General features: G+C 38.8%; 2 protein-coding genes across 8 annotated transcripts in view; one reads left to right on the top strand and one right to left on the bottom strand.

The window, feature by feature from the left end:
• Positions 1-3,662, bottom strand: part of LOC144317319 (E3 SUMO-protein ligase ZNF451) — a 91,895-nt gene extending 88,233 nt beyond the window's left edge. For 2 of the 4 annotated variants that reach the window (XM_077903532.1, XM_077903530.1), the window contains exons 1-2: positions 2,556-2,714; positions 1,932-2,015 (exon numbers count right to left, since the gene is read on the bottom strand). In XM_077903532.1, the coding sequence (XP_077759658.1) occupies positions 1,932-2,015; positions 2,556-2,576 (105 nt within the window). In that variant the 5' untranslated portion in view covers positions 2,577-2,714. Of the gene's footprint in view, positions 1-1,350; positions 1,895-1,931; positions 2,016-2,555 lie in introns of those variants that run through there. The other 2 variants (XR_013383287.1, XM_077903531.1) reach the window with 2 other exon arrangements.
• LOC144317323 (uncharacterized) overlaps positions 1,449-27,052 on the top strand; it is a 40,141-nt gene continuing 14,537 nt past the window's right edge. Inside the window, exons 1-3 of one of the 4 annotated variants that reach the window (XM_077903537.1) lie at positions 1,449-3,375; positions 5,689-5,769; positions 14,916-15,007. In XM_077903537.1, coding sequence (XP_077759663.1) covers positions 2,157-2,711 — 555 coding nt within the window. In that variant the 5' untranslated portion in view covers positions 1,449-2,156 and the 3' untranslated portion in view covers positions 2,712-3,375; positions 5,689-5,769; positions 14,916-15,007. Of the gene's footprint in view, positions 3,376-5,688; positions 6,127-14,915; positions 15,008-27,052 lie in introns of those variants that run through there. The other 3 variants (XM_077903538.1, XM_077903539.1, XM_077903536.1) reach the window with 3 other exon arrangements.

A 27,052-nucleotide genomic window follows, 5' to 3' on the forward strand; every position in this document is an offset into this window, starting at 1 on the left:
AGAGTAAATCAAGAAGTGACACCATAATGCCGTTTTTGTATCTGAAGAAATCTTAAGCAGAGAACAATTTGTTATTTTTACTGGATAAGCATTACCTGAAGGAATCAAATATACGATTAGTTTACAAAGAGAAGTAGAAGGCTCTGTCTCGGAATTTATTTTAAAATAGAATAAAGGTATCATTTATTATCATTTAAGTGTTATCACTAAAAATACAGAAGAAATGTTTTTAATAGGTTTCTTTTCGTATTGTAATTGCACTTATTACATATAATTCTCCATTTGGCACTATCAGAACTTTGAACCTTTATTCATCAACCCCTAGGGATAAGTATAAGATATTGAATCAAAGTGAATGAATATACAATAGATTGATTGCATATTTTTATTCTTCATGCAAAGATATATTCTCTACATTTAAAATTTAAATTAAGATTTAAAAATTATTGAATATTTTCAACTTCAACTTAATACCTTAAGCTTGTTAATCGTAAGTTATACAATTTTTCATTCCACAAGTACCAAAAAAAATGTTTTAAAATCTTTTTAATAATTCCATTTGTGATTCTCAAAGCAAGGCCCATAGTCTATAAAGTATGTCACCCCTTTATTTGAACAAAATATCAAGATAAATATTCTCCAAATATATCAATATTCAGAAACAACCTGAAATATTGGTCCTAAGGAGCATGGAAATCCATTACCAACATACTTTAGTTCACATGAAGGGGCAGGACACAATTCAATTCACTCCCATCCCCAAAACCCTTGTTAAGTTTAAAATGAGGACAGAGAACACCTGAAGCTAATTTAACAGTGTACATTAACTATATTGGAATTAAATAAAAGGACAAAGCATAATATGCACTGGCAATGGTGAGGACAAAAAAAAAAATCTGTTAAAGACTCCTAAATAAACCCATTAAACACAACGTAACAATGGATCACCACAGTAGCCCTAATACTGGGGTATGTAGAGGATATCATCTAATAACCAGCTTTACAAAATGCCCCAAATCAATAAAAACAAATACACATCTGACAATCTATTAAAGAAAAATTATACACGTTTAACAGCAAACTTCAACTAATCACTGCTTTGGAGAAGTTTTTAGCTAACTAAGATACCACTTTAAAAAGAGTCTTCGCAAAATTTTACAGTTTGGGGTGAAGACCATCCCAAAATACATCAGGGCCCCATTTCCCCCAAATCAAGGCTTTACAAAAGCATGGTTCAGAGAGTCATGTGTCCTTTTATTTGTTTCAAAGTGAAGATTCCTGGGTCCTGCCTTCAAATTCTGATTCCACAGGTGTGGAGTGAACCCCAGGAACCTGCACATTTACACTTACAATGCTTATAGACCACTGTTCCAAAAGGAAGAAACTATGAAAACCGTGTGTTCCTGGTAATGCAGGGATCTTCATTATGAATATCTACTCTTGCACTATGATGTAACATGATGATGTCAGAGGTGGGTGAAGTCTTCAAGCTATTTGCCTTCATGTCATGAAACTAGAGAACGCTCAGATTTTGAGTTCCTGCAACCCTTCTTGTTTTCTACCTCCTTCCTCATCTGTTAGCGGCCCCTTCCCTCGAACCTGCAGGTCATCTCTTAGAGGACACTCTTGAGAGACCGGAACTTTGCGTAGGTTAAGCATAAAATGGCGCTAAGAAGGCACAGGAAGCATGATTAAATGTGAGGCATGTTTTTTCGAACAGTCTTTGCGGTGTCCAGTGCAGGTGCTCAGAGACCTCCTCTGGTCAATTTCCTAACCCTACGCCAAGCCCCCAAGTGTCTGGTGCACCTACCAGACCTTCATACACGGCGGCTCAATGGAGAACGCGCAGGTGAGGTATCCTCACATAACGGGCTTACCTAAACGCATGGTCTCGGGATTCCGAGGAAAACCCGAATATCGTTGCTACTTACGCTAACAAACTGAATGTCATCTTCGTTTTCATCCGTCGTTGCCTCAGACGCCTCGGGCCCAGCTGGAGGGACAGATTCTATCATCTATAAAAACAAGCCAGGACACGCTTAGCTATGCAGCCACAGCCTCGGAGGAAGAGACTGTCCCCGAAGGAACGAAAACGGGGAGCGCTCTAGCAGCAAGCTCTCGAGGAAAGCGAGTGGAGCCGAGCGCACGCAGAGCCGATGGAGGCGGGGGATGCCTCTGCAGACGTGGAGCCACAGGCACCGGCCCCCGCGCATCCCCCCGTCTCCTCGAGGAGGAGGGATGCACGCTCCCCGCCCAGGGGCGAGCCTGTCTCAAAATGTCGCTCTCGCGGCCGGGGCAGCTGCCACGGGGAGCTCCGGGGCCGGCGCAGGGAGCCGGGGGCCGCCGGGCGGCCATTGTTGCCGCCGGGTCCTCCTTCACACCCGCACCGGGTCCGCCCGCTGGGCTCGGCCCGAGCCGCCGAGCCTCTCGCCCCGCCGCGGGGCTGCCGCCGCGCACCAGGCCTCACGCTCCGCCAAACACAAAGCCCTTCCCTTCCCGGCTCGGCTCGGCTCGGCTCGCCATGCCATGCCGCGGCCCGACGCCCGACCACTCACCTCCGACCCCGGGTCTCCCATTTCTCCGACGGCCTAACTGACAGCACCGCCGCTCCTGCGGGCCCCGCCGCCGCCGCCGTCGCTGCTGCGCCCGCCGCCGCCGCCGCCGCCGCCACGACTTGCCTTCCCGCCCAGCACCGCTTCGCGCCGCCGTGACCCGCCCCTGCGTGAGCGCCGACGCCGCCGACGCCGCCGAGGCCGCGGGCGGAAAGAGGTGCGAAACCGCGTCAAAAGGCGGAGCGACCTGCTGTGGCCCGCTCCACCCCCGAGCCTCTGTCGCGCAGTCTGGGCCCGCCTCCCTCGCGCCGCGCGGGAAGCTGGGAGTTGTAGTTCTCGTCGCTCCTGAGACTGTCTCGGCTTCGGTGGAAAAGAGCGGAAAAGGACTCCGAAGTATGGCGCATGCGTCTTGCCACGCTGACGTCAGCTGCAGCTTTGCAGAGCTGTGGGCGGGTTAGGTTCTGTTTTATAGGGAAGGGCAGGAACGAGGGTGTGGGTGGAGGAGGTTTTGGAATTCGATGATGTGTGGGTGTCGAAGCAAAGCTCACGGTTATCAGTTTTAGTCGCAAAGGTGGATGATGGGGACTAAATTCTGATCATCCTTTTCAAACTTTTTTGCAGTGGGCCCAGAATGTGGAGGCTTAGTTGAATTTTGGGATAAAGAAATCCAAAGTGTCCTTGCATTACTCACCTAGCTTCGTTCTCTGAGCCACAGCTCCGGTTTCCAGGTTGGCCTGAAGAACACTGACGAAGCAAGGGAGTCCGGGGCCAGAGCGGACGGGGGCCCGAGGCCTACCTAACTGTCCCCAAGCTCTAGACCACGGTAATAACGTGCTGTTTAAGGATAGTCTCGGATATTACCTTACAAAAACAGCTTACCTTTTTTCAGTGTTCATACTCAAAAAGTGGTCTATGAAATAGTTCATTCATGTTCACTTGTGTGGTTCTTCCCACTTTGGTGTCTTACAAAAAAAAAAAAAAAACGGCTTTTTTTTCCACATCGACAATTTTTAAAAGTACCTTTTCAGGCAGAAAATCCTTTTAAATCTTAGATGCCTGTTTTTGCCTGTCTATATGCAAAATCTACCATCTGAGTATTTGTGTCTATGGTAATTATTCTTAATATTTGGTATTTCCTGCATTTCCAGCAAGTGTTTTATGACTTCATTTGCTTTTCTATCGAAGTTTGATAATTCTAGAAGCAAACAGAATGAGAGACCAGTGACAGGTATGAGTTCATGGATAAAACTCTTGAAAAACAAGCTTTATGTGGCAAGAGCCCCCAAATGCTCATACTCTACAATTCAGTTGTCATTACATTTATCCTGAGGAAATACTTTAATCCGTAGTAAATTCTTTATGCAAAATATTATTTACAACAGATGTTTGTAATAGAAAAATTGGAAAGCATTTAAATGGCTAGTGATCAGGAAATGAAATGGTTAAGCTTTGGCATGTATCCTACCAATATAATACTATGGAGTGTTTTTATCTCCAATGAAAATGTTTAGCTAAAATTTCTAAAATACTATTTTTCAAAAATGCAAGACATATAATATGATCAGAACCATGTCAAACCACCAAGCCAACCATGTCTGAAATAGAAAAACTACTTATACATTAATAGTAATTTTCTCTGGGTAGATGTTTATAAGAAAATCCTTTGAAACTCACAATATTAGACACGTGCCTATCGTTAACACAAAGCTAGGTTTATTTAGCTTGGTGTAGCAAAAAAAACATAGAAAAAGCTTAGGAGTCTCTCAAACTGAGGAAATTAAGAAGATACTGGGGAGGGTGATATTAAGGCCACTGTGTGAAGTTGGAAACTGGTTAGATTTGGAAGAAGCAGAGTTGTTCGCCTGTTGCTTCAGGGTTCAAAACAATGGGGAAATTCTTTTTTGAATGACTGAGGAAATTTTTTGTTGTTGTTTTACTTGGGCCATGAATCCATTATTTTGCTTTATGAGGTAAGATTTTAAATTTTTTTAAATTTATTTATTCATGAGAGACACACAGAGGCAGTCACAGGCAGAGGGAGAAGCACGCTCCCCTCAGAGAGCCTGAAGTGGGACCCAATCCCAGGACCCCAGGATCAAGCCCTGAGCCACCCAGGCATCCCATAAGTTAAGATTTTGAAGAGAGCCCATCATTGGCCTTGATAACTCCTCTAATTTAGTTCTCTTAGATTGTGTCCTAACCAACATCATAATAGATTTCTAGATCTACATCAGTGACATGTTGATACTATTCTTTCAACTCACCATGTAACAAAGAAGTATGGGCTTCAGCTTTAGTTTTGTTCTCATGAGTTTTCTATTGACTTGCTTTTTTTGTTGTTGTTGAATGATTATTTATGAAACTATCTGTCTGAACATTGGCTGCACAGAAGCATTTAAGATTCTGGAGACCTGGTTCTTGATTAAAGGAATGCCACCAGGAGGCAACTTAAATGCATCAGAAAGGCTCAAACTCTCAGTGAGAATTATCATACAATATTTTCATAAATCTGAATAAAAGAGAAAGTAGCATGAACCTATAACCTACTTAAGGAGCATTCAACTTGAGCAAAAAGATTCATTTACACTCAGCACCAAATCTTAATATGCTTTAGTAAAAGCACAAATATTTCCAATGCAATTCTGTTATGAAGAACCATATTTGGTTTGGATTAAATGCTCTGGCTTTAAGACCTGGTAGCTGGAATGGCCTCTTCAACAATTTCTAATGAAGTAAGAAATGGATTTTTAGGTATTTATTCCAAAACAAAATATTCTCCAGAGAAGAAGTTGGCTCTGAGGATAATATGGAACTGTTGACATAATCATTTTCTGGGAGTTACAGAATCAAAAGCATTTGGTTCTGAAAGAGTATAAAAGACTAGCCCGGGATCCCTGGGTGGCGCAGCGGTTTGGCGCCTGCCTTTGGCTCAGGGCGCGATCCTGGAGACCCAGGATCGAATCCCACATCAGGCTCCCGGTGCATGGAGCCTGCTTCTCTCTCTGCCTGTGTCTCTGCCTCTCTCTCTCTCTCTCTCTGAGTGTGACTATCGTAAATAAATAAATTAAAAAAAAAAAAAAAAAGACTAGCCCATAAAAGACTAGGTCTACGAATGCAATCTCTTTGTTCCTCTCAGGTCTGCAATTATGTACAAGTGTTGCATATATGGAAAAGAAGCCTGTTCCAACAAGACAAAAGACGGTGGTTCATTTCTATGGTTAGTTCAGAAGCACAAGCCACTTTTCTCATCAGAGCAAGCTGTAATAATTACTTCTTTAGAATATGGACATCTTCCCCTTCAGGCAATGATGTATTTGCCTGTATAAGCAAACTGGAGAGAGTAGTTTTTGGTGCCATTATCACACATTTTGAGTAATTTGCAAAACTTCCTACCCCCTTTCTGGAAATACTTGGAGGATCATCATTCATTGTATTTGTATCATAGTAACATTATTCCTCCATGAAAAGCCACTGAACAAAACTTTTGAGATTCTACTTGTGGTGGGTCACAAGAGTTTTGAAAACACCATAGACAACCAAAAGTATTAAAATTGCTTTATATTCATTAAAGAAATTGGTCTTGTTGCAATAGTATAAGTTTAGATATAATTGTAACAATCTGAGGATTCCTGGGTGGCTCAGCGGTTTGGCGCTTGCCTTCGGCTCAGGGCGTGATCCTGGAGTCCCGGGATCAAGTCCCGGGATCCAGTCCCACGTCGGGCTCCTTGCATGGAGCCTGCTTCTCCCTCTGCCTGTGTCTCTGCCTCTCTCTCTCTCTCTCATGAATAAATAAATAAAATCTTAAAAAAAAAATAATTGTAACAATCTTGTTGGCCAGTCATAAGTATTAAGATCTCTCCAACTTCTTCCATGATAATATACATGTTAGAATAGTTATCAAAGTCTATTTACTGAATATCAACAGTGGGGGAATATAAGGCTTATTTTTTTTAATTATTTATTTATTTATTTGATAGAACAAGCAGGGGGAGCAGCAGAGGAAGAGGGAAAAGCAGACTCCCCACTGAGCAGGGAGCTCAATGTGGGGCTTAATCCCAGGATCCCAGAATCCTGAGATCATGACCCCACCCAAAAGCAGATGCTCAACCAACTGAACCACCCAGGTGTTCCAAGGTATTTTTAATGTTTGTTTCCTCATACAAGGTGTGAAGGAGGATGAGAAATCCTAAGTAGAAGCAAGACATCTCTGTATGATTTTACGCTTAAAGAAAAATTGCAAGAAAAACATTTGTTTTATATTCTCTATACTAACAGAGACATATGTGTACATAACTATTTTTCTAAATTATCAGAGACTAGGTTGCATGTACCATATCTCCTTACATCTTAATGTTTCAATGCGTGTTTCCTAAGAATCAGGATTTTCTTTGACATAACCATAGTACTTGTTTTTGTCTGCTTGGGATGCTATAACAATTTACTATGTGGCTGAAACAACAAACATTTATTACTCTCAATCTGGAGGCCAGCAGAATTGGTTCTCAGTGAGGGCACTCTTCCTGGTTTGTAGTCTTCTTGTATCTTCACATGATGGAGAGCAGAAAGAAAAGCAGGCTTTCTTTGTGTCTTTCTTATAAGGACACAAATCCCATCACGAGGGCTCCACCCTCACGAACCTCCCAAAGGTTGTATTTCCAAGTACCATCCCATTGGGAATCAGGGTTTCAACATAGGAATTTGGGGAATGCAAAAAATGCAGTCCAGAGAAGTAATATTATTAAAATCTGGAAATTTAACATTTATATGATACTTACCCCCGCCCCATTAATCTACAGTCCTTATCACATTTTATCAGGTGGCTAGTCCAGGATCACATAGTGCGTTGAGTTGTTATATCTCTAGTTTTCTTTAATTTGGAGCAGTTTTTCAGCCTTTGTCTTTTATGATATGTTTTTGAAGTACAAAGACCAATTATTTTATAAAATGTTCTTCAATTTTGGTTTGTCAGAGGTTTCCTCACAGTTAGATTCAAGTTTTGCACTACCAGACAAAATACTGTAAGTTATGTTGATGAAGTGTTTTAGATTATTTGCATCTAGAAGCACATGGTGATTAACTGCCCATCATTAAGGATATTAATTTCAATCATCTGCTCTAGGTGTTATCTAGTATCACCACTATGTAGTTTCCCTCCTTACAACTAATAAGTAATCTGTGGTAGTATACTTTCAGAACATGCAAACATTATGCTCTTCATGAAACTTATTCCTTTATAGAGAACATATTCTGATACTAATCTTTACTATGATAGTTACAAAATGGTAATATTCCAACTCTACTATGTCTCAACTTTTTTTAGTTGGCATTTTTGTATAAGGTAGAGTCTTGCCTCATCTCTTTTTAAAAATTTTAATTATGAACTCATTGATTTCCTTTTTTTTTTTCCCTTTTTGAAAATACCATTCATTACATGATTTCTTGATGTTTATACAGAGAATACAGATACTCAGAATCATGTCAAGAGCCTTTTTGCATATTACCTAGTAATCACTTTGTAGATATTAGAGGTTAGAATATCAGAGATAATTAACTGCTTTTCTTATGGACCTACTTTTTCTACCATGAGACATAACACTTGTTCTAGATGTAGTTTAGCCATGCTTTATTATGTTGTGATTATCTTCTTTTGAGGTAAGTTTACATTCACACTCACTTATAAAAAATAATTCATAAAAAATAATAATTCATAGTATTTCTGGTATGATAGTGTGAGGAGCTATGCTGACCTGTTCCCAAGTGCAACTGGTAAAGATTATATCTAAAAAACCATTTAAAGCCTGTGGAAGGGCAGTCCCAGTGGCTCAGCGGTTTAGCACCGCCTTCAGCCCAGGGTGTGATCCTGGAGACCCAGGATCAAGTCCCACGTCGGGCTCCCTGCATGGAGCCTGCTTCTCCCTCTGCCTGTGTCTCTGTCTCTCTGTCTCTCTCTGTCTCTCATGAATAAATAAATAAAGCCTTTGTGGAGGCCGAGAAAATGAATGCCATTCTATCTCAAGTTTAGCGTTACCACAAGTATAGCCATCTCAGACCCCTGTGAATAAGAGCTGAACTTTACAGGAAAAACCGCAGAACACCCTAGACAGAGAACAGAAAGTCCCATATTAGGATAAAAACATAGCTTAAGAAATTCCTCCACCCCTTCTGAAAATCCCCTAGACCAGCCCATAAAAACCCATCTGTAACCCCCCTTGAGGTCCAAGGCCCTGCTCCACTGTGTCGGGTATTACTTGGACCCAAGCTCAAGCTTGTTAATAAACCCTCATGTACTTGCATCAGTGTCGGCTCCTTGGTGGTTTTCTTGGAGTCGCAATCTTGGGCACAACACTTTAAAAAGAAAAAAAAAAAAGGAGAAATGTTCTATGCCAGGAGAGGGAAGTCCAGAGAACCTCAGGCTGATGCCTCCACTCCTCTACCAATGGTCAGCTCCTAGAATGGGATGTCACTAAAAGAGAAGCTTGCCATTGTCCAGAGCCCTAGTTTAGAAATTTTGCCTTGGAAGAGAAGCAGGCTATGAAACAGACAGCTCCTAATCTCCTCACAAAAGAGCTGACTTCATTTGGAACAGGTGGTGGTGAAGTTCAACCCTATAGATACTTTGAAGAGTGGAAATTGTGGTGAAAGGCAATTGGGAGGACATTCAAGATACAGAATAAACTGTAGGCTGCCTGGTTTTCATGAGAACCATAGAATAAGATACCTAAGAGAACAAAATAAATATCAAACTGATCTCAGAAACTGTTCCTTCAAAGGAGACAGAATTTGGATTACTTTGTAGAGCAATTTATGTTCCAGGGCATTGTTGAAAACTGTAGAACAACCAGCAGGAATTAATCTATTTTAACTGTTGGGTATGATTAGGAAAAGAGTGAGAAAGCCCTAGCAAAACGAGTGTCATCTCTTGGTGACTCTGGGATGTTGCACCTTGCTGAGAAGCAACTTAGAAGCTGTACCTTGGGTGGTGGACCTAGACTTCACTGAAATAATACAGCCAGTCACTAAACAAATGAGCAAATAAGAATAACAAGTCTCAGCGGGAGGGGACACCAGTACACAGAGCCGCTATAATATATTATCTAAAATGTCCAGTTTCCAACAAAAAATTAAAAGGCAAGCAAAGAAACAAGCAAGTATAATCCATATGCTGTAAAAAAAAAAAAAAAAACAGGCAACAGAAATTTCCTATGAGACCAGATTTGTAAGACTTCAAATTAGCCATTATATACACATTCACAAAACTACAGGAAAACATGATTAAGAAGCAAAAGAAGATATGACAATCTCATATCAAATACAGAATACCAATAACAAGATAGAAATTATAAGGAAAAAACCCAATGGAAATTCTAGAGTTGGAAAGTATAATAACAGAAATTTTAAAAACTCACTAGAAAAAAAATTAAAAAAAAAATAAAATAAAAATAAAAACTCACTAGATAAATTAGACTTCATCAAAATTCAAAACCTTTGTGCTTCAAAGGAAACCATCAATAAAGTAAAAAGACAACCCAACAAATGGGAGAAAATATTTGTAAATCATTTATGTGATAAGAATATCAAGAATATAGATATACAAAGATATATAAAGATATACAATGACCAGTAAGCACATGAAAATATGCTTGACATCACTAGTCGTCAGGAAAGTGCAAATCAAAACCATGATGAAATACTACTTCACACAAACTAGGATGGCTAAAATTAAAAGTCAGATAATAACAAGAGTTGACAAAGATGTAGAGAAATAGTAACATTCATACACTGCTAGTGGGAATGTAAAATTTTGCATCCACATTAGAAAGTAGTATGGCAGTTTCTCAAATGATTAAACATAAGAGTTAGCCTATAGGCTGGGGATGCTACTCCTAGAGTATACCCAGGAGAAGTGAAACGTATGTCCATGCGAAAACTTGTCCAAGAATGTTTAGAGCAGCACTATTCAAAATAACCAAGAGGTGGAAGCAACCCAAATATTCAACAGTTGAGTATTTTTATACTAAATAAAATGTAGTGTATTCATGCACAGCGAAATATTATTCACCTGTAATAAGAATAAATTACTGATACATATATCTTGGATGAACCTTAAAAACATTAGGCTAAGTGGAAGACCATCATGAAATAAATACCACATATTATGATTCTGTTCATATTAAGTGTCCATACCAGGGAAATCTACAGAGAAATAAATTAGTGGTTCTTTAGGGCTGAAAAGGGAGATATATGGATAAAATTTTACAGTCTAAAATTGTAGCAACAGGGGCGCCTGGGTGCCTCAGTTGGTTAAACGTCTGCCTTTGGCTCAGGTCATGATCCCAGGGTCCTGGGACTGAGCCCTGCATTGGCCTCTCTGCTCAGTGGGAATTCTGCTTCTCCTTCTCCCTCTTCCCCTCCCCAGTACTACTACTATTACTACTACTACTACTACTACTACTACTTCTCCTTCTTCTTCTTCTTCTTCTTCTTCTTCTTCTTCTTCTTCTTCTTCTTCTTTCTTCTTCTTTTTCTCTTTCTCATTCTCTCTCAAATAAAATTGTAGTGATAGTGTACCTGTCTGTGGATATATTAAAAAACATTGTATACTTTAAATAGATGAGTCGTTTTGTATGTAAATTATATCTCAGTAAAGCTGTTTAAAAGGAGAAAAAAATAATATAGAGAGATACTATGTACCCTTCTCCCAGTTTCCCCTGAATGGTAACATTATTCATTATTCACAGCTATAGGACAGGGGCATCTGGTTGGCTCACTCAGTGGAGCATGTAATTCTTGATCTTAGTGTTGTGAGTTCCAACCCCACCTCGGGTGTAGATATTACTTAAAAATAAAAGCTTTATTTTTATTTTTTATTTTTTTAATTTGTATTTATTTATGATAGTCACACACACACAGAGAGAGAGAGAGAGAGAGGCAGAGACATAGGCAGAGGGAGAAGCAGACTCCATGCACCGGGAGCCTGACGTGGGATTCGATCCTGGGTCTCCAGGATTGCGCCCTGGGCCAAAGGCAGGCGCCGAACCGCTGCGCCACCCAGGGATCCCAAAAATAAAAGCTTTAAAAGACAAACAGAAAAACTAAAGTACAGTATCAAATCAGTATGTTGGCAGTGATACAGCCAAGATACAAAATATGGCTATTACTACAGGGATTCCTCCTGTTGCCTCTTTCTAGCCTTTTTTGCCTTTTCCTCCCCAATCCAGCTCCTCCTTAACCCCTGGAAACCACTAATTTCTTCTCTACATCTATAATTGTATGATTTCAAGATATGCTATACAAGTGGAATCACATAGTATATAACCTTTGGAATTGGCTTTTTTTTTTTTTTCACTCAGAATAATTTTCTGGAGATTCTTCCAGAATTCACATAGCAATACTTTGTTCCTATTAATTGCTGAGTAGTATTCCATGGTACGGATGGAACACAGTTTAACCATTCACATGTTGAAAGACATCTGGGTAGTTTCCAGATTTTGGCTGTCACAAATAAAGCAGCTATGAACATTTCTGTGAAGGTTTTTATGTGAACATAAGTTTTCATTTCTCTGGGATCAATGCCCAAAAGTGCAACTACTGAGTCATAAGGTTTAGCATGTTTACTTTTTTCTTTTTTTTAAAGAGAAACTGCCAAACTGTTTTTCCAGAATTGCTGTAACATTTTACATCTCCACCAGCAATATATAAGTGATAAGTTTCTCCATATTCTTGCTGGTATTTGGTGTTGTCACTATTTCTTATTTCAGCCATTCTAAGTGTGTAGTGCTGTCACATTATAGCTTTAATATGTATTTTACAAATGGTAAATTATATTGATCATCTTTTCATGTGCTTGCCATCTGTATATTCTGTGTGTCAAAATGTCTCTTCATGTCTTTTGCCCATTTTCTAATTGGATTTTTTTTTTTTTTTTTACTATTGTGTTTGGGACCTCTTTATATATTTTAGATACTAGTCTTTCATATATGTGGTCTCTAAGTATTTTCTCACACTCTGTAGCTTGTCTTTTATCCTCTTTTTTAAAAAGATTTTATTTATTTGAGGGAGAAAGACAGAGATAGTGACCCAAATAATACAAGCAGGGAGGAGAGGGAGATGCAGGGCTCAATCATAGGACCCAAGCTGAAGGCAGACACTTAACCAACCAACTGAGCTACCCAGACGCTCCCCGTCTTTCATCCTCTTGACAGTGTATTACACAGAGTAAATTGTGATGAAGCCCATTTTATCAATTTTTCCTTTTATATATCATGCTTTTGGTGTTAACTCCAACAATGCTTTGTCAAACTTTAGATCCGAAAGATTTTGTCCTGTTTTTTCTAAAAGATTTATAGTTTCACATTTTACATTTTAGCTCATGATCCATTTGAGTTAATTTTTTGTAAGCTGTGAAGTTTAGGTTGAAGTTTATTTTTTTTGGACTATGCATATCCATTTGCTTCAGCAATTTATTGAAAAGCTGTATTACCTCTATTCTTTTCACACCTTTATCAAAAATTAGTTTGTGTGGTCTATTGCTAAGTTTTCCATTCTGTTCCATCGAGCTATGTCTATCCCTCTACCAACATCATGCAATTTTTATTATTGTAACTATGTAAGTCCCAAAGTCTAGTAGACTGATTACTCCTACTTTATTCTTCTTTTCCAAAATTGTCTTAGCTATTCTAATTCCTTTGCCTTTCCATATCAATTTTAGAATAATCTTGTCTCTGTCTACAAAAATCTTGCTGGGATTTTTATTGGAATTGCATTAAAGCTACATATCAGTTTGGTTAGAATTGACATTTTTATTATATTGAGTACTCCAATCCATGAACACAGCACATTTCTCCATCTGTTTTGGTTTTCAAGGATTTCTTTCATTAGCATTATGTAGTTTTTAGCAATATACTCCTATACCTAAGAGTTTTTGTTTCGTTTTGGTTTGGTTTTTTGGAGTGATGGTAAGTAGTGTTGTATTTTTAACTTTAGTGTTTATATGATCATTGCAAACATGCAGAGATATAGTTGAGTTTTGTATACTGATCTAGTATCTGTGACCTTGCTGAACTCAGTTATTTGGTTTTAGCAAGGTTTTTTTAAAAATTTTTTTTATTTTGAGACTCCTTGAGATTATATAGTCAGTTATCTGCAAATAGGGACAGTTTTGATTTCTTCCTTTACAATCTGTATGCATTTTATTTATTTTTCTTATCTCCATGTACTGGCTAGAATGTCCAGTGCTGTGTTGAAGAAGAATAGAAAGAATAGTCATCCTCCTCTTGTTCCTGATCTCAGGGGGAAAACATTTACTCTTACACCAGTAAGTATAATGTTAACCATAGGGTATTTGTGGTATTTTGAAAGTATTTTTTTAATCACAAATTAGCGCCGAATTTTGTTAAATGCTTTTTCTGTGTCAATTTATAATACAATGTGACTTTTCTTTTTTAGCCAGTGGGGGAGCGATGGAGATGAGCATAACTCCTTACAGGCTGATTAGAGTGGAAATCTAGACTTCCCAGTCAGCCTTTGATGGCATGGATGTTTGGATTGAGTTCTTTGGACCTCAGAAATATTTAGATCCTTTTTTGGCTTTCCTATGTGCATCTTTTCTAACAAACCCTTAATTCCTTAGGGACATACTAATAAAAATGCTATTTGGTATAATTCAGGGAAGCCAAGATTTATATTCTATAGATTAATCCAAAATTTATCATCAAATGTATCTCTGATATGGCCCCTCTAAAATGTGCAATTTTACTCGCAATTAAAGTTCCCCATGGGGTGCCTGGGTGGCTCAGTTGGTTAAGTGTCTGCCTTCAGCTTAGATCATGATCCTGGAGTACCAGGATGGAGCCCTGTGTCAGGCTCCTTGCTCATCTGGGAGTCGGCTTCTCTCTCTGGTCCTCCCCCCTGCTCGAGTTCTCTTCCTCACTCATTCTCTCTCAAATAAATAAATACATCTTAAAAAAAAAAAAAAAAAGTTCCCCAAAGTGCCCACTGGAGTTCTCAATTATCCTTGGTAAAACTGTGTCACTTGAAAAGACAAGAGCATTAGTTAGGATAGTAATGAGAAAATGTATAAGAGGTAATTGTCCATCCCAGTGGAGGGTAGACTAACCCATGAAAACTGAAACAGATAGTGTGGTTTTTGTATCTTTTGTCTTTGTATACTAATGGATGACTGTATAGAGAGGCAGAACATAGGCAGAGAGAGAAGCAGGCTCCCTGTGGGGAGCCCAATGGAGGACTTGATTCCAGGATCCTGGGATCACGCCCTGAGCCAAAGGCAGACACTCAACCCCTGGGCCACCCAGGTGTCCCGAAAGGATGACATTCTAACAAGATTCTCTGTTTGTTATTCTTCAGGGCTAACTCGAATGTTAGGTTCACCAGCCCTATGCCTGCCCTCTCCTCAAAGACTTTATAGGAATACAACACAGAAGACATCAAAATGAAAGGTAAAAAAGAACAGGAAATGATAATTAAAGCCAAATTTAACTAAAAGACAAAATAATACAGGTTAATCAGTATCAAAAGTTTTATTCTTAATCCTAGGAGAAAAAAAAAACTTATGTCAAAAGGCACCATGGAAGTTTAAAGCTTAGGTTCAGTTATGAATGAATCACATCATTATGGCAAGGTAGACTTAAGCTGTCTTAGATATTCACATAGTTACCATGTTGAGGATCTTGGTTCACAGTAATGGGGATCTCAACAGAATCTCTGTGGGACTTGTAAATTGCCAAAGCCCACCAATGGAAGATCAACAGTGACATGCCTAAGTCACAATAAGCCAAGTATATTTAGCTTGCTACATCAAGGGAGGATCCCTGCCTCCTTCTCCCCGACACACATCACACACACACCAGGGCAAAGCTTAGGCGAATCATAATCTAAGGAGGTTAGGAAGGGCTTTTGAATGGGTATTAGTATTTCTGTTGAGTGGTTTTAATATAGGTCCTGTAATGTGGGTAACTGACTGGAATAGGTAGGGTTGGAGAAGTGAGATTATTTACTGATTGGTTCAGGTTCAAAGCAAGACTTTTCTTTTCCTGTGTTGGAATACTTTAATTTTTTTGAAGTTTTTATTTAAATCCCAATTAGCCAATAAAAAATATATGAAGTAAATAAATAAATCCGTTAGTTACATACACTGTAATATTAGTTTCAAGTATACAATGTAGCGATTCACCACTTTCATAGGACACCTGGTGCTCATCATAGTCAAAACAAGATTTTCGATTATTGATCTTCTTTTATTTTTATTTATTTATGACAGTCACAGAGAGAGAGAGAGAGGCAGAGACATAGGCAGAGGGAGAAGCAGGCTCCATGCACCAGGAGCCCGACCTGGGATTCGATCCCAGGTCTCCAGGATCGTGCCCTGGGCCAAAGGCAGGTGCTAAACCACTGCGCCACCCAGGGATCCCACTGCGCCACCCAGGGATCCCTCGATTATTGATTTTTAAAATTAAGTTCTTAAAGATATTTTTTAAAGATTTTATTTATTAATTCATGAGAGACAGAGAGAGAGGCAGAGACACAGGCAGAGGGAGAAGCAGGCTCCATGCAGGGAGCTCGATGAGGGACTCAATCCCGGGTCTCCAGGATCACACCCTGGGCTGAAGGCAGCCCTAAACCGCTGAGCCACCCGGGCTGCCCAGAGATAATTTTAAAAGTAATCTCTACACCAGGAATCCCTGGATGGCTCAGCGGTTTAGCGCCTGCCTTCCACTCATGATCCTTGAGTCCCCATGAAGAGTCCCACATTGGGCTCCCTGCATGGAGCCTGTTTCTCCTGCCTGTGTCTCTGAATCTCTCATGAATAAATAAATAAAATATTTTTTAAAAAAATCTCTACACCCATAACCCTGATATCAAGAGCCACATGCTGACTGAGCCAGCCAGGTGCTCCAAAGCAAGATTTTTTAACTGGAGGGATATGTTTCTTACAGCTTTACTTAGACCTTGGGTCTATTATTGTGGTTTGAGTTAAGAACTTTGAGGAAACACTTGGGCCTTGGATCTGTTATTGTAATTTATGAGTGGAGATCTTCACTGGGTACATACATCAGCTTATTTCTCAAATCCTCTAATATACCTTTTGCCTCATTTTGAGTTTTCATGTATAGGTACATATCATTTACCTAGAGGTAATGATTCTGGTAAATGTTAGTATCTGAAATACAGTAATATTGAGCCATAACTTTGCTTTGAATAGTTTCTACATTTTAAAAATAAAGGCATGGAAGGGTGTCTGGCTGGTTCAGTTGGTAGAGTATGCAACTCTTGATCTCACGGTTGTGGACTCGAGTCCCACATTGGGTAGAGAGATTACTTAAAAATAAAATATTTTATTTTATTTTTTAAAGATTTTATTTATTTATTCATGAAAGACAGAGAGAGAGAGAGAGAGAGAGAAAAAGAGAGAGAGAGAGAGAGATTGGCAGAGACACAGGCAGAGGGAGAAGCAGGCTCCATGCAGGGAGCCCGATGCAGGACTCCATCCCAGGACTCCAGGTTCACGCCCTGGGCCAAAGGCAGGCACTAAACCGCTGAGCCACTCAGGGAGCCCCAAAATAAAATCTTTTTTTTTTAAAAAGATTTATTTTTATTTATTTATGATAGACATAGAGAGAGAGAGAGAGAGAGGCAGAGAGAGAAGCAGGCTCCATGCCGGGAGCCCGACGCGGGACTCGATCCCGTGACTAGAGGATCGCGCCCCAGGCCAAAGGCAGGCGCGAAACCACTGAGCCAGCCAGGGATCCCCTCAAAATAAAATCTTTAAAAAAAAATAAGGACATGGATTCTTTTCTACTCTTAACATCGTGGGATGTTTGTAACTTACTTAAGGTTTTAAAAAGTAAAGGATATCAACAGACTGCTCACAAGAAAAATAATAAAATACCTCCTAAACATATACTTATCTATAAATAGAGAAATGTAAACTAAAAGTATAAGGAGGTACTATTTTCACCTATAGTTATTGTAATATAAGAAAGTTTATAATATGGTGTACAAGCAAATATGTGGGAAAGGAAACATCTTAAAGAATTGCTAGAATTATAAATTTGTACATTAATGAAATGCAATTCGGTAATATCAAAATGTATTAAACTCTTTCCTAGAAATTTATCCTTCAGATGTACTCACAAATATTTGAAATGTCACATGCACAGGGATATTCCTAGCAGCATTGTTTTTAACAATAAAAAATCAGAAACAACCTTAATGTCCATCTTAAAGTGATTTCAAAAAAAGTAGGATATATCCATACAGTGGGAACATTTGCAACCATAGAAAATTGGCTATTAGAAATTAGAACTGGGGTTCCTGGCTGGCTCAATCAGTAGAGCATGTGACATTTAATTTTGGGGTCATGAGTTCTAGCCCCAGGTTGGCCGTAGAGATTACTTAAAAAATATTAGAAATTAAGATAGTGGTTATGTTTGGGAAATAATGATTGAATAATGCTGTAAGGGGCACAAAATGATCTTCTGGGATGCTGGTAATGTTAACTGCTCTGATCTGGGTTCCGGTTACATAGGTATGTTCAATTTGTGTAAGATCACACTGTACACTTACAACTCACTCATTGTTTTACATATATGTTATACTTCAAGAAAAATTTAAATGAATACAGCAGTTTTATGTACTTATCTGCAATTATCTTTAAGATACATTGTTAACTGGGGTGCCTGGGTGTCTCAGTCAGTTGAGCATCTGTCCTCGGCTAGGGTCATGATCCCAGGGTCCTGGGATCCAGTCCTACATTAAGCTCTTTACTCAGGGGGAAGCCTGCTTCTCCCTCTCCTGCTGCTCCCCCAGCTTGTGCTCTCTTGCTCTTTCTGTCAAATAAATAAATAAATAAATAAAATCTTTTAAAAAAGATACATTGTTAACTATAAAAAAAAAATAAAATCAGGGATGCCTGGGTGGCTCAGCGGTTAAGTGCATCTGCCTTTGGCCCAGGGCGTGATCCTTGAGTAGCAAGATCGAGTCCTACATCGGGCTTCCTGCATGGAGCCTGCTTGTCCCTCTGCCTGTGTCTCTGCCTCTCTCTCTGTGTCTCTCATGAATAAATAAATAAAATCTTTAAAAAAATTCAAAGATAAGAATAGTATATATAAAATTCTACATTTGTCAAAAATATAGGTGCATAGTTGTTCATAGATTTGGAAAAGTAGATAGAAAAGTGGTAGGAGTGGTTGCCTCTGGGCCATGTGTTTGCTGTAAGACATTTTTCATTATGTAAGCATTTGGATCTTTAAAATAAATACTATGTGCATGTATTACTCATTCCAAATTAATATAATTTATTAATTTAAATAAGTGTTGTTAGTTCTCTAGAACCCAAAATAAATCATGATTACATAAAAATTTTCTACTAATTATATATGGTATCCTCAGACCCTAAGTCTTATATAGCCTATTTATCCTTTAATTACATTAAGTGGATTTAGTGCTTTTTCTTTTTTTTAAGATTTTATTTATTCGTTTGAAAGAGAGAGAGAGCACGAGCAGGAGAGGAGCAGAGGGAGAGGGACAAGCAGAACTCTACACAGAGTGCAGAGCCCAATCAATGCAGGGCTCTATCTCACGACCCTGAGATTATGACCTGAACCAAAACCAAGTGGTGGATGCTCAACCAGCTGAGCCACCCAGGCACCCAGTTTAGTGCATTCTTGAGTCCAAGATGATCATAAGCAGCAAATTACCAGAGACAGAGGGACTTACTAAAGGTAAGCATACTGAAAGTAACAAGTAAAGAGAACAGCTAGAAACTGCATAATAGACAAAAAATTTTAAAAATGTAGGTGAAATAACTCACAGGAGTAAAACAACCAGAATCATTTGGTTAAGGAACAAATGGCCCTACCTATTCAATAACTTCTGAACTTATGACATAGCAATTGCTGTTCACATATTCAACTTTCAATTCATGATAGAATAAAATAATGCCAAATAGATTACTTTAAAAATCATGAGGCATGGTCTTCACAAAATTGTAGTATGATCATAAAATAGAATTACGCGGGAACCAAATGACCCTAGATGTGGTACCAGGATTGTGTGGCAGGTAACTCCAAGGAGCTAGGCAGACCCCTTTTCTTTTCCTTTTCCCTCTTTTTTACCTCTTGTCCTGCCACTATCAAATATAAAATGGCCTATTTGTTTCCTCTAGGGATAGAGCTTAATTATCTGCCACAAAAGTCCCAGATATTAGAATCGCAAATAATAATTTTTTTTATGAGATTGCATGAGATTGTGCATGTGTGGATATATATACCTGTTTTTTTTTTTTTTCTTAAAGCAGCAAAAGCAAAATACAAATCAGTTGGACATTTGTTAAAGAATGTCTTATCTTTGGACGCCTGGGTGGCTCAGTGGTTGAGCATCTGCCTTCGGCTTAGGACGTGATCCCAGAGTTCTGGGATTGAGTGCCGCATAGGGTTCCTGTATGGAGCCTGCTTCTCCCTCTGCCTGTGTCTCTGCCTCTCTCTGTGTCTCTCATGAGTAAATAAATGAAATCTTAAAAAAAAAAAAAAAAAGAATGTCTTATCTCCAATCAAACCAAGTAACCAAGTAACCAAGTTATCTCTAATCAAAGCAAGTAATCAGACATAACAACACTAAAGCCATTCCTATTTAAGTGAGGGAGAAAATAAATTTACCTGTTACTGCTATTCTTATGTCTAGAAGTTATAAGCAATGCTGTACGATAAGAAAAAGAATTGAGCAAAAAATATTAGAAAGGGGAGGTAAAATGACCATTATTTGTTGTTTTTTTAAAAATTTTTTAAAAAATTTATTTATGATAGTCACACACACAGAGAGAGAGAGGCAAAGACATAGGCAGAGGGAGAAGCAGGCTCCATGCACCGGGAGCCCGACCTGGGACTCGATCCCGGGTCTCCAGGATCGTGCCCCGGGCCAAAGGCAGGTGCCAAACCGCTGCGCCACCCAGGGATCCCAAAATGACCATTATTTGAAGAAGAAACCTTTTTCCTCTGCTTAGAAAACGGATTTGAATCAAATTAATAATGTGAAGACTTAAAAGGAAAACATATAAATATCACTGTTTTTCTATATAGCAATGACCAACTATAAAAGTAATGTTCCATTTGGAGTAGCACATATAAAATATAAAATATAAACATATGAAATGCATAGGAATTAAATTCTAAGTATATAGGATCTGTATTTTAAAAATGCAAGTATTTACTGAGGAAAAGAAAACACTATAAGTTGACTTTGAATTGAAAGAATCAGTTTTGTAAAGATATAACTTCTTCCCAGATTTGAAAATTACTTAATTATAATTCCAATATAAATTTCAAGGGCATTTTGAGGGGAAAAGCGGTGGAGGGAGACCAATCAAATAATTACAAAACTCATTTGGATTAATAAATTTATGAAAATAGTAATAATATTCTTAAAGAATATTGAGTTATAGGGGCATCTGGGTGGCTCAGTTAAGCAGCCAACTCTTGATTTCAGCAGGGGTAGTGATCTCAGGGTCCTCCGACCCATCTAAATCGGGCTATACGCTCAAAAGGGAGTCTGTTAAAAAAAAAGGGGGGGAGGAGGAGTCTGTTCCCTTTCCTTCTGCTCCTACCCCCACGCTCGCTCTCTCAAATAAATAAATAAATCTTTTTAAAAAACAACTGAGTTGTAACTATCAGACGCTTTAATTTATGAATATCTAGTAATGAAGACATCGAAATGGCAGGATTAAAGCATGAATTTATTTCATTTCTCTCCCAATTTTTTCCTAAAATGAATATACGGAAATTAATACAGCACAAAGACACAACAAAGACAGCAACAGAGATTTTTGGGTGGCATCATCATCTAGAGAATTAATATGAATAAGATTGGGATTTTGAAAGGTTATATAATACCACTAACTACCATTTGTAGAATGATTATTTCAGGCTAAGTGCTATGTTGTGCATATTACATACATAAAACTTCATTTGACTCATACAGCCACCTTATGAGATATGATCTGATATTGTTTCCATTAGGTAGTTGAGAAAACTTTGGGAGACAGAAAATAGAGTAGTAACTGATTTCACAGTGAAGAGGAAGCAAACCCTTTTGCCCTAGAAAACCCCAGAGGGGCTCTGAATTAACACCAAATACAATGGGATGGTGGAGGTTAAGTTTCCATATAACAAAGAAAGGTTGAAAGAGTACGTACAGGAACCAATGATACCTCCACCTAAACATCTCCATGTATTTACTCACAAGACATTCTTTGTATTTAGTCAATACTCCAGGGCCCAGAGCACAAGGTATAGTTGTGGGCATGAGTGGGAGCTGAAAAGGGAATTCAATGAAAGTGTTTTAGATACATTGTCACTTTCAGTCCCTTTTCCAGGTCTTGTATGCAAAATATTATCAGCCAGGAGAACCAAAAGGTCTGGAGAGCAATTTAGCCCTAAGCACAAGACTCAGTATCAGACTGATATGAAGGATACCCTCCCCCCCCACCCCAAACAGATGGATTTCTACCCAGTGACTCATAAGTGAAGCTGCCCTGGTAATAGATTAAATATGAAAGAACAGGGATCCCTGGGTGGCGCAACGGTTTGGAGCCTGCCTTTGGCCCAGGGCGTGATCCTGGAGACCCGGGATCGAGTCCCACATCAGGCTCCCGGTGCATGGAGCCTGCTTCTCCCTCTGCCTATGTCTCTGCCTCTCTCTCTTTCTCTCTCTGTGACTATCATAAATAAATAAAAATTAAAAAAAATAAATAAAATAAATAAATATGAAAGAACATCCAGGAATCAAATAGAAAGGTCCTAGGGAAAAGTAAATTTAAGGTAATAAGAAAGAGGGATCTTGAGTGAAACAAATAATGCCTAGAAAATAATATTAAAATTTTTTTTCAGTAGGAATAAAGGAATCCAGAAATAAGTATAGCATTTTAATAATAATTAAAAAAAGAAACAACAGAGAACAAGAAACAGGTCTTGCAAATTAGAATTTTTACAGTTGAAATTAAAAATTCAATAGATGTCTGGAAATTATATAGCCAAAGAAACATCCCAGAAACAGAAAAAAGAAGCCGAACCTTAAGAAAAAATTGTAGAGAAATGTTAGAAGACCTAGAGACTCAGTCCATAATAATTGAACTTCCAGGGTAATTGGAATTCCAGAAAGAGACAAAATGAAAAATGGGGAGGAGAAAATTATTTAAAATTAGATGAAAAGTAATAAAATAAATTTTCCCAGAATTGAAGGATGCAAGTATCCAGATTGAAAGGGTCCATCATGTACCCCAAACAATGAAGAAAAGATATATAACAGGCACATTTTCATCCAATTCTAGTTTATCAGAGAAGATAAAAAGAGCCTCAAGGACTATTAGGAGACAGGTTCCAAATAAAAGAATGAGAATCAGAGTTGCATTAGGCTTTGAAATAGCAACACTGGGTAGAATTCTCTGGTATGAACACATTAGTAACTTTATTATCTTTATCTGCCTCTGAGAAATCAAAGCAACAAGAAAAAGAAACAACAAAAAGAAATTTAAAAATTTAAAGATTTTTAAAAATTTAAAGATTTAAAAAAAAATATTGCCCCATTTTTTAGCAAATAGGTGTCAGACAAAATCTGTAGAACCCTAAAGAAAAACCAATTAAGACAAACCATGAGAGACTCCTAACTCTGGGAAACAAACAAAGGGTTGCAGAAGGGGAGGTGAATGGGGAGATTGGGGTAACTAGGTGACCCTGCACTGAGGGAGGAGGGCACTTGGTGGGATGAACACTGGGTGTTATACTATATGTTGGCAAATTGAATTTAAAGTTTTAAAAAATGTAAAAAAGAAAAGAAGAAAAACCAATTAAAATTAAACAAAAAATGCAAAGAGAACATCAAGAGGCTCCATGAATGGCAGATCTCAGAAAGTACCAGTAAAAGTACATTTCCTGAAAAGGAAAAACTCATCCAAAAATGCAAACTCTATAACCCATAAATCTAACAACTGAAGGGTAAGGTAAGGTGAGCTTCAGCAGAAGTCGTGAAGTTGGGATGCAGAGACAATGCACAGAGAAGATCTAAGAGGGCTCCTGGCAGTGGATCTCAGCAGAATCTTACTCCATAAAGATCATGGGCTCCTTGGTAAGTGCAAGGACTCTGTATTGTTTGCTGCTGCTGCTGAAGGGTCTGGGAATGCAGGGCTGGTGACAGAAATCCTTCCAGACTCAGCTTGGGTCAGAGGACCACAGGGAACAACCAGGGCTCCACAAAATACTTCTCAGAGGAGCCATCCTGGCTGGAATCAGTGGTCTCTATGACAGCAAAGAGAGGGCCTTTGAAAGGTCTGAAGCCTGGCAGGGAACCCTGGCCCCTCCCACCATCCATGAATGCAACTGCAAAAGCTGGACCAGAAAAACCATGTCATTATAAAATAAATGTTGAAGAAAGGCTATGGCACAACATCAGCACAAAGATTTTATAAGAAAAAATGTGAAAAGAGCTATAAGGACAATCGCATGAACAAACTAACGAAAAAAATGATGTCATAGAACAGATAAAAATACTGACCACATTTTCCACCACAAAGTAAAAATCTTAATGAAACTATCATCTCCATGTTGGAAGTCCACAAAATATACAGGCAGGACCTCACACATTAGTTTTTTGTTTGTTTGTTTGACACTTTTGCTGCAATACTTTTATATTGAGAATGCCTTTTCCCTTTAAAGAACATAAAAATATTCATCAATGTTTCTTTTTCTTTTATAGCTTCACGTTTAACTCTTAACTCCATCTTTATTTTTTTTTTTTTCTGGTATCTGGTTTGAGGTAGGAATAGAACTTAAATTTTTTTCATAGACCTATTTTATTTTGGGATGGGGAAATGTATCTTTCCAAAGTAAACATACTTCATGCTTACTTGGTAGTTGCCAGTACCCAAAATTCTCTGATTTGATACATCACTGATAATTAGGATGGAATCTACATGTAGCTTCCTCAGCAAGCTTTTTGCTCCATCAAGGGAACCAGTGATGTTACAAATGTCTCTCTGTGCTCACAGCCAGGGAGGTTGCAGATTCTCCAACAAAATTCAATGTTAGAACTGAAAATGTTTTTTCAGGTACCTATAATACCTATAAGGAGTAAATTTTTTTAAATAGGGCAAATTTATGGCATTGTTTTACTTTCAATAGCTGTATGTTTTTTTCTATAAGTTTTTTTGCTTAAAATGTCCACAATAGCCAAACTGTGGAAGGAGCCTCGGTGTCCATCGAAAGATGAATGGATAAAGAAGATGTGGTCTATGTATACAATGGAACATTCCTCAGCCATTAGAAACGACAAATACCCACCATTTGCTTCGACGTGGATGGAACTGGAGGGTATTATGCTGAGTGAAGTAAGTCAATCAGAGAAGGACAAACATATGTTCTCATTCATTTGGGGAATATAAATAATAGTGAAAGGGAATATAAGGGAAGAGAAAAGAAATGTGTGGGAAATATCAGAAAGGGAGACAGAACATAAAGACTCCTAACTCTGGGAAACGAACTAGGGGTGGTGGAAGGGGAGGAGGGCGGGGGGTGGGGGTGAATGGGTGATGGGCACTGAGGGGGGCACTTGACGGGATGAGCACTGGGTGTTATTCTGTATGTTGGCAAATTGAACACCAATAAAAATAAATTTATTATATAAAAAAAAATTCCTCAACCATAAAAAAAAGTTTTTTTGCTTAAAAATACAAATTGTTAGTAATCATTCATGAGGTAAGTTAGGAATTATAGAATTTATTAGAATTCTAGCACAGAAAACAGTTAAAATATTTTACATTTATTTTTATCTTGTGACCTGAATAAAAATTTCATTAAAGAAGTTTAAAAACACAAAGGCACGGGTGGCTGGGTGGCTCAGTAGGTTGGACAGCTGCCCTCGGCTCAGGTCATGATCCCGGGTCCTGGGACAGAGCCCCACATGGCACTCCCTGCTCAGCTGGGATCCTGCTTCTCCCTCTCCTTCTGCCCCTCCTTCTTGCTCCTGGGAGTGCTCTCTCTCGCTCTCTCAAAATAAATAGTCTTTAAAAACAAAAACACAAAAGAAAATGAACCCTTCCCTACCCCCACCTATATACTCAACATTTAAAAAAAATTATCAACAATTCTGTCATTCTTCAGGTAACATTAAAAAAAAAAAAAGATTTTACTTATTTATTCATGAGAGGTGCAGAGGCAGAGGGAGAAGCAGGCTCCATGCAGGGAGCCCAATTTGGGACTTGATCCCAGGTCTCCAGGATCATGTCCTGGGCCAAAGGCAGGCACTAAACCGCTGAGCCACCCAGGGATCCCCTATTCAGGTAACATTTATTGACTGGTTAAGTGTTTAGAAACCTCCCAAGCCTGCCTTACCTCACTCAAAACTCAAAAAACCCAATGAACTAGGTCAGTGGCAGACTTAGTAAAAAGCTAAGTTTCCTTCATGGATATCTTACAAAAAAGGGGCCCTAGCAATATCTTCATGTTTATACGTTTTTGTAAAATTTGCAAAAATGTCTATTTCTGCCATAGTTAAGACCACTATTTCTTTCCATTTCAGCTGCCCCTTGTTTGCATTTTTCCCTCTTGTTTTAACCACGGGGTGGCAGTAGGCATTTCTGAGTTTTTGTTAGGCATCAACTGGGAAATATTTTTGTGTTTTGCAATCTCTTCCATGTAGAATTACATTATTGCTGGCCATCTCAGTTTCTGAATCTTCTAGGAATACTCTGAATGTGGTCAATTAAAAAAATGCTTAAGAGCACTCTATAGAAAATTTGAAATCTTATACCTCAGATATCAAAGAAACTCAATAGAGGGGTAGTCCAGGTGGCTCAGCGGTTTAGCACCACCTTTGGCCTGGAGTGTGATCCTGGGGACCAGGGATTGAGTCCCACGTCGGGCTCCCTGCATGGAGGCTGCTTCTCCCTCTGCCTGTGTCTCTGTCTCTGTCTCTCTCTCTTTGTGTCTCTCATGAGTAAATAAATAAAATCTTAAAAAAAAAAAAAAAGAAGAAGAAACTCAATAGAGGTTTCCCCAAATTTGACAACAATCCTAAACATTACACTGCTTTACTAAGACTTGAGAATTTGAAAGAAACCTCTCTGTCAAAAGTAAAGAAATACTTCAAATTGTATGTAATAGGGTAATCAAAATGTTGTGGGGTTTTTTCTTAGAGCTTGCCAAATTTAGTATACAGTGGGCTCTATAAAACCTAGAACCATTCCTGAAGTTATTGTTTTTTTAAAGATTTTATTTATTCATGAGAGACACAGAGAGAGACGCAGAGATAGGCAGAGGTAGAAGCAGGTTCCATGCAGGGAGCCTGATGTGGGACTCGATTCCAGTACCTCGGGATCATACCCTGAGCCAAAGGTGGATGCTCAACCACTGAGCCACCTAGGCATCCTTGAAGTCATTATTTTTATTGAAAGGTGAATAAATTAAAGTTAAGAGATATCAGTCAAGGGACACTTGAGT

This window comes from Canis aureus, chromosome 7, assembly GCF_053574225.1.
Source record: "Canis aureus isolate CA01 chromosome 7, VMU_Caureus_v.1.0, whole genome shotgun sequence".
Classification (NCBI taxonomy): Eukaryota; Metazoa; Chordata; class Mammalia; order Carnivora; family Canidae; genus Canis; species Canis aureus.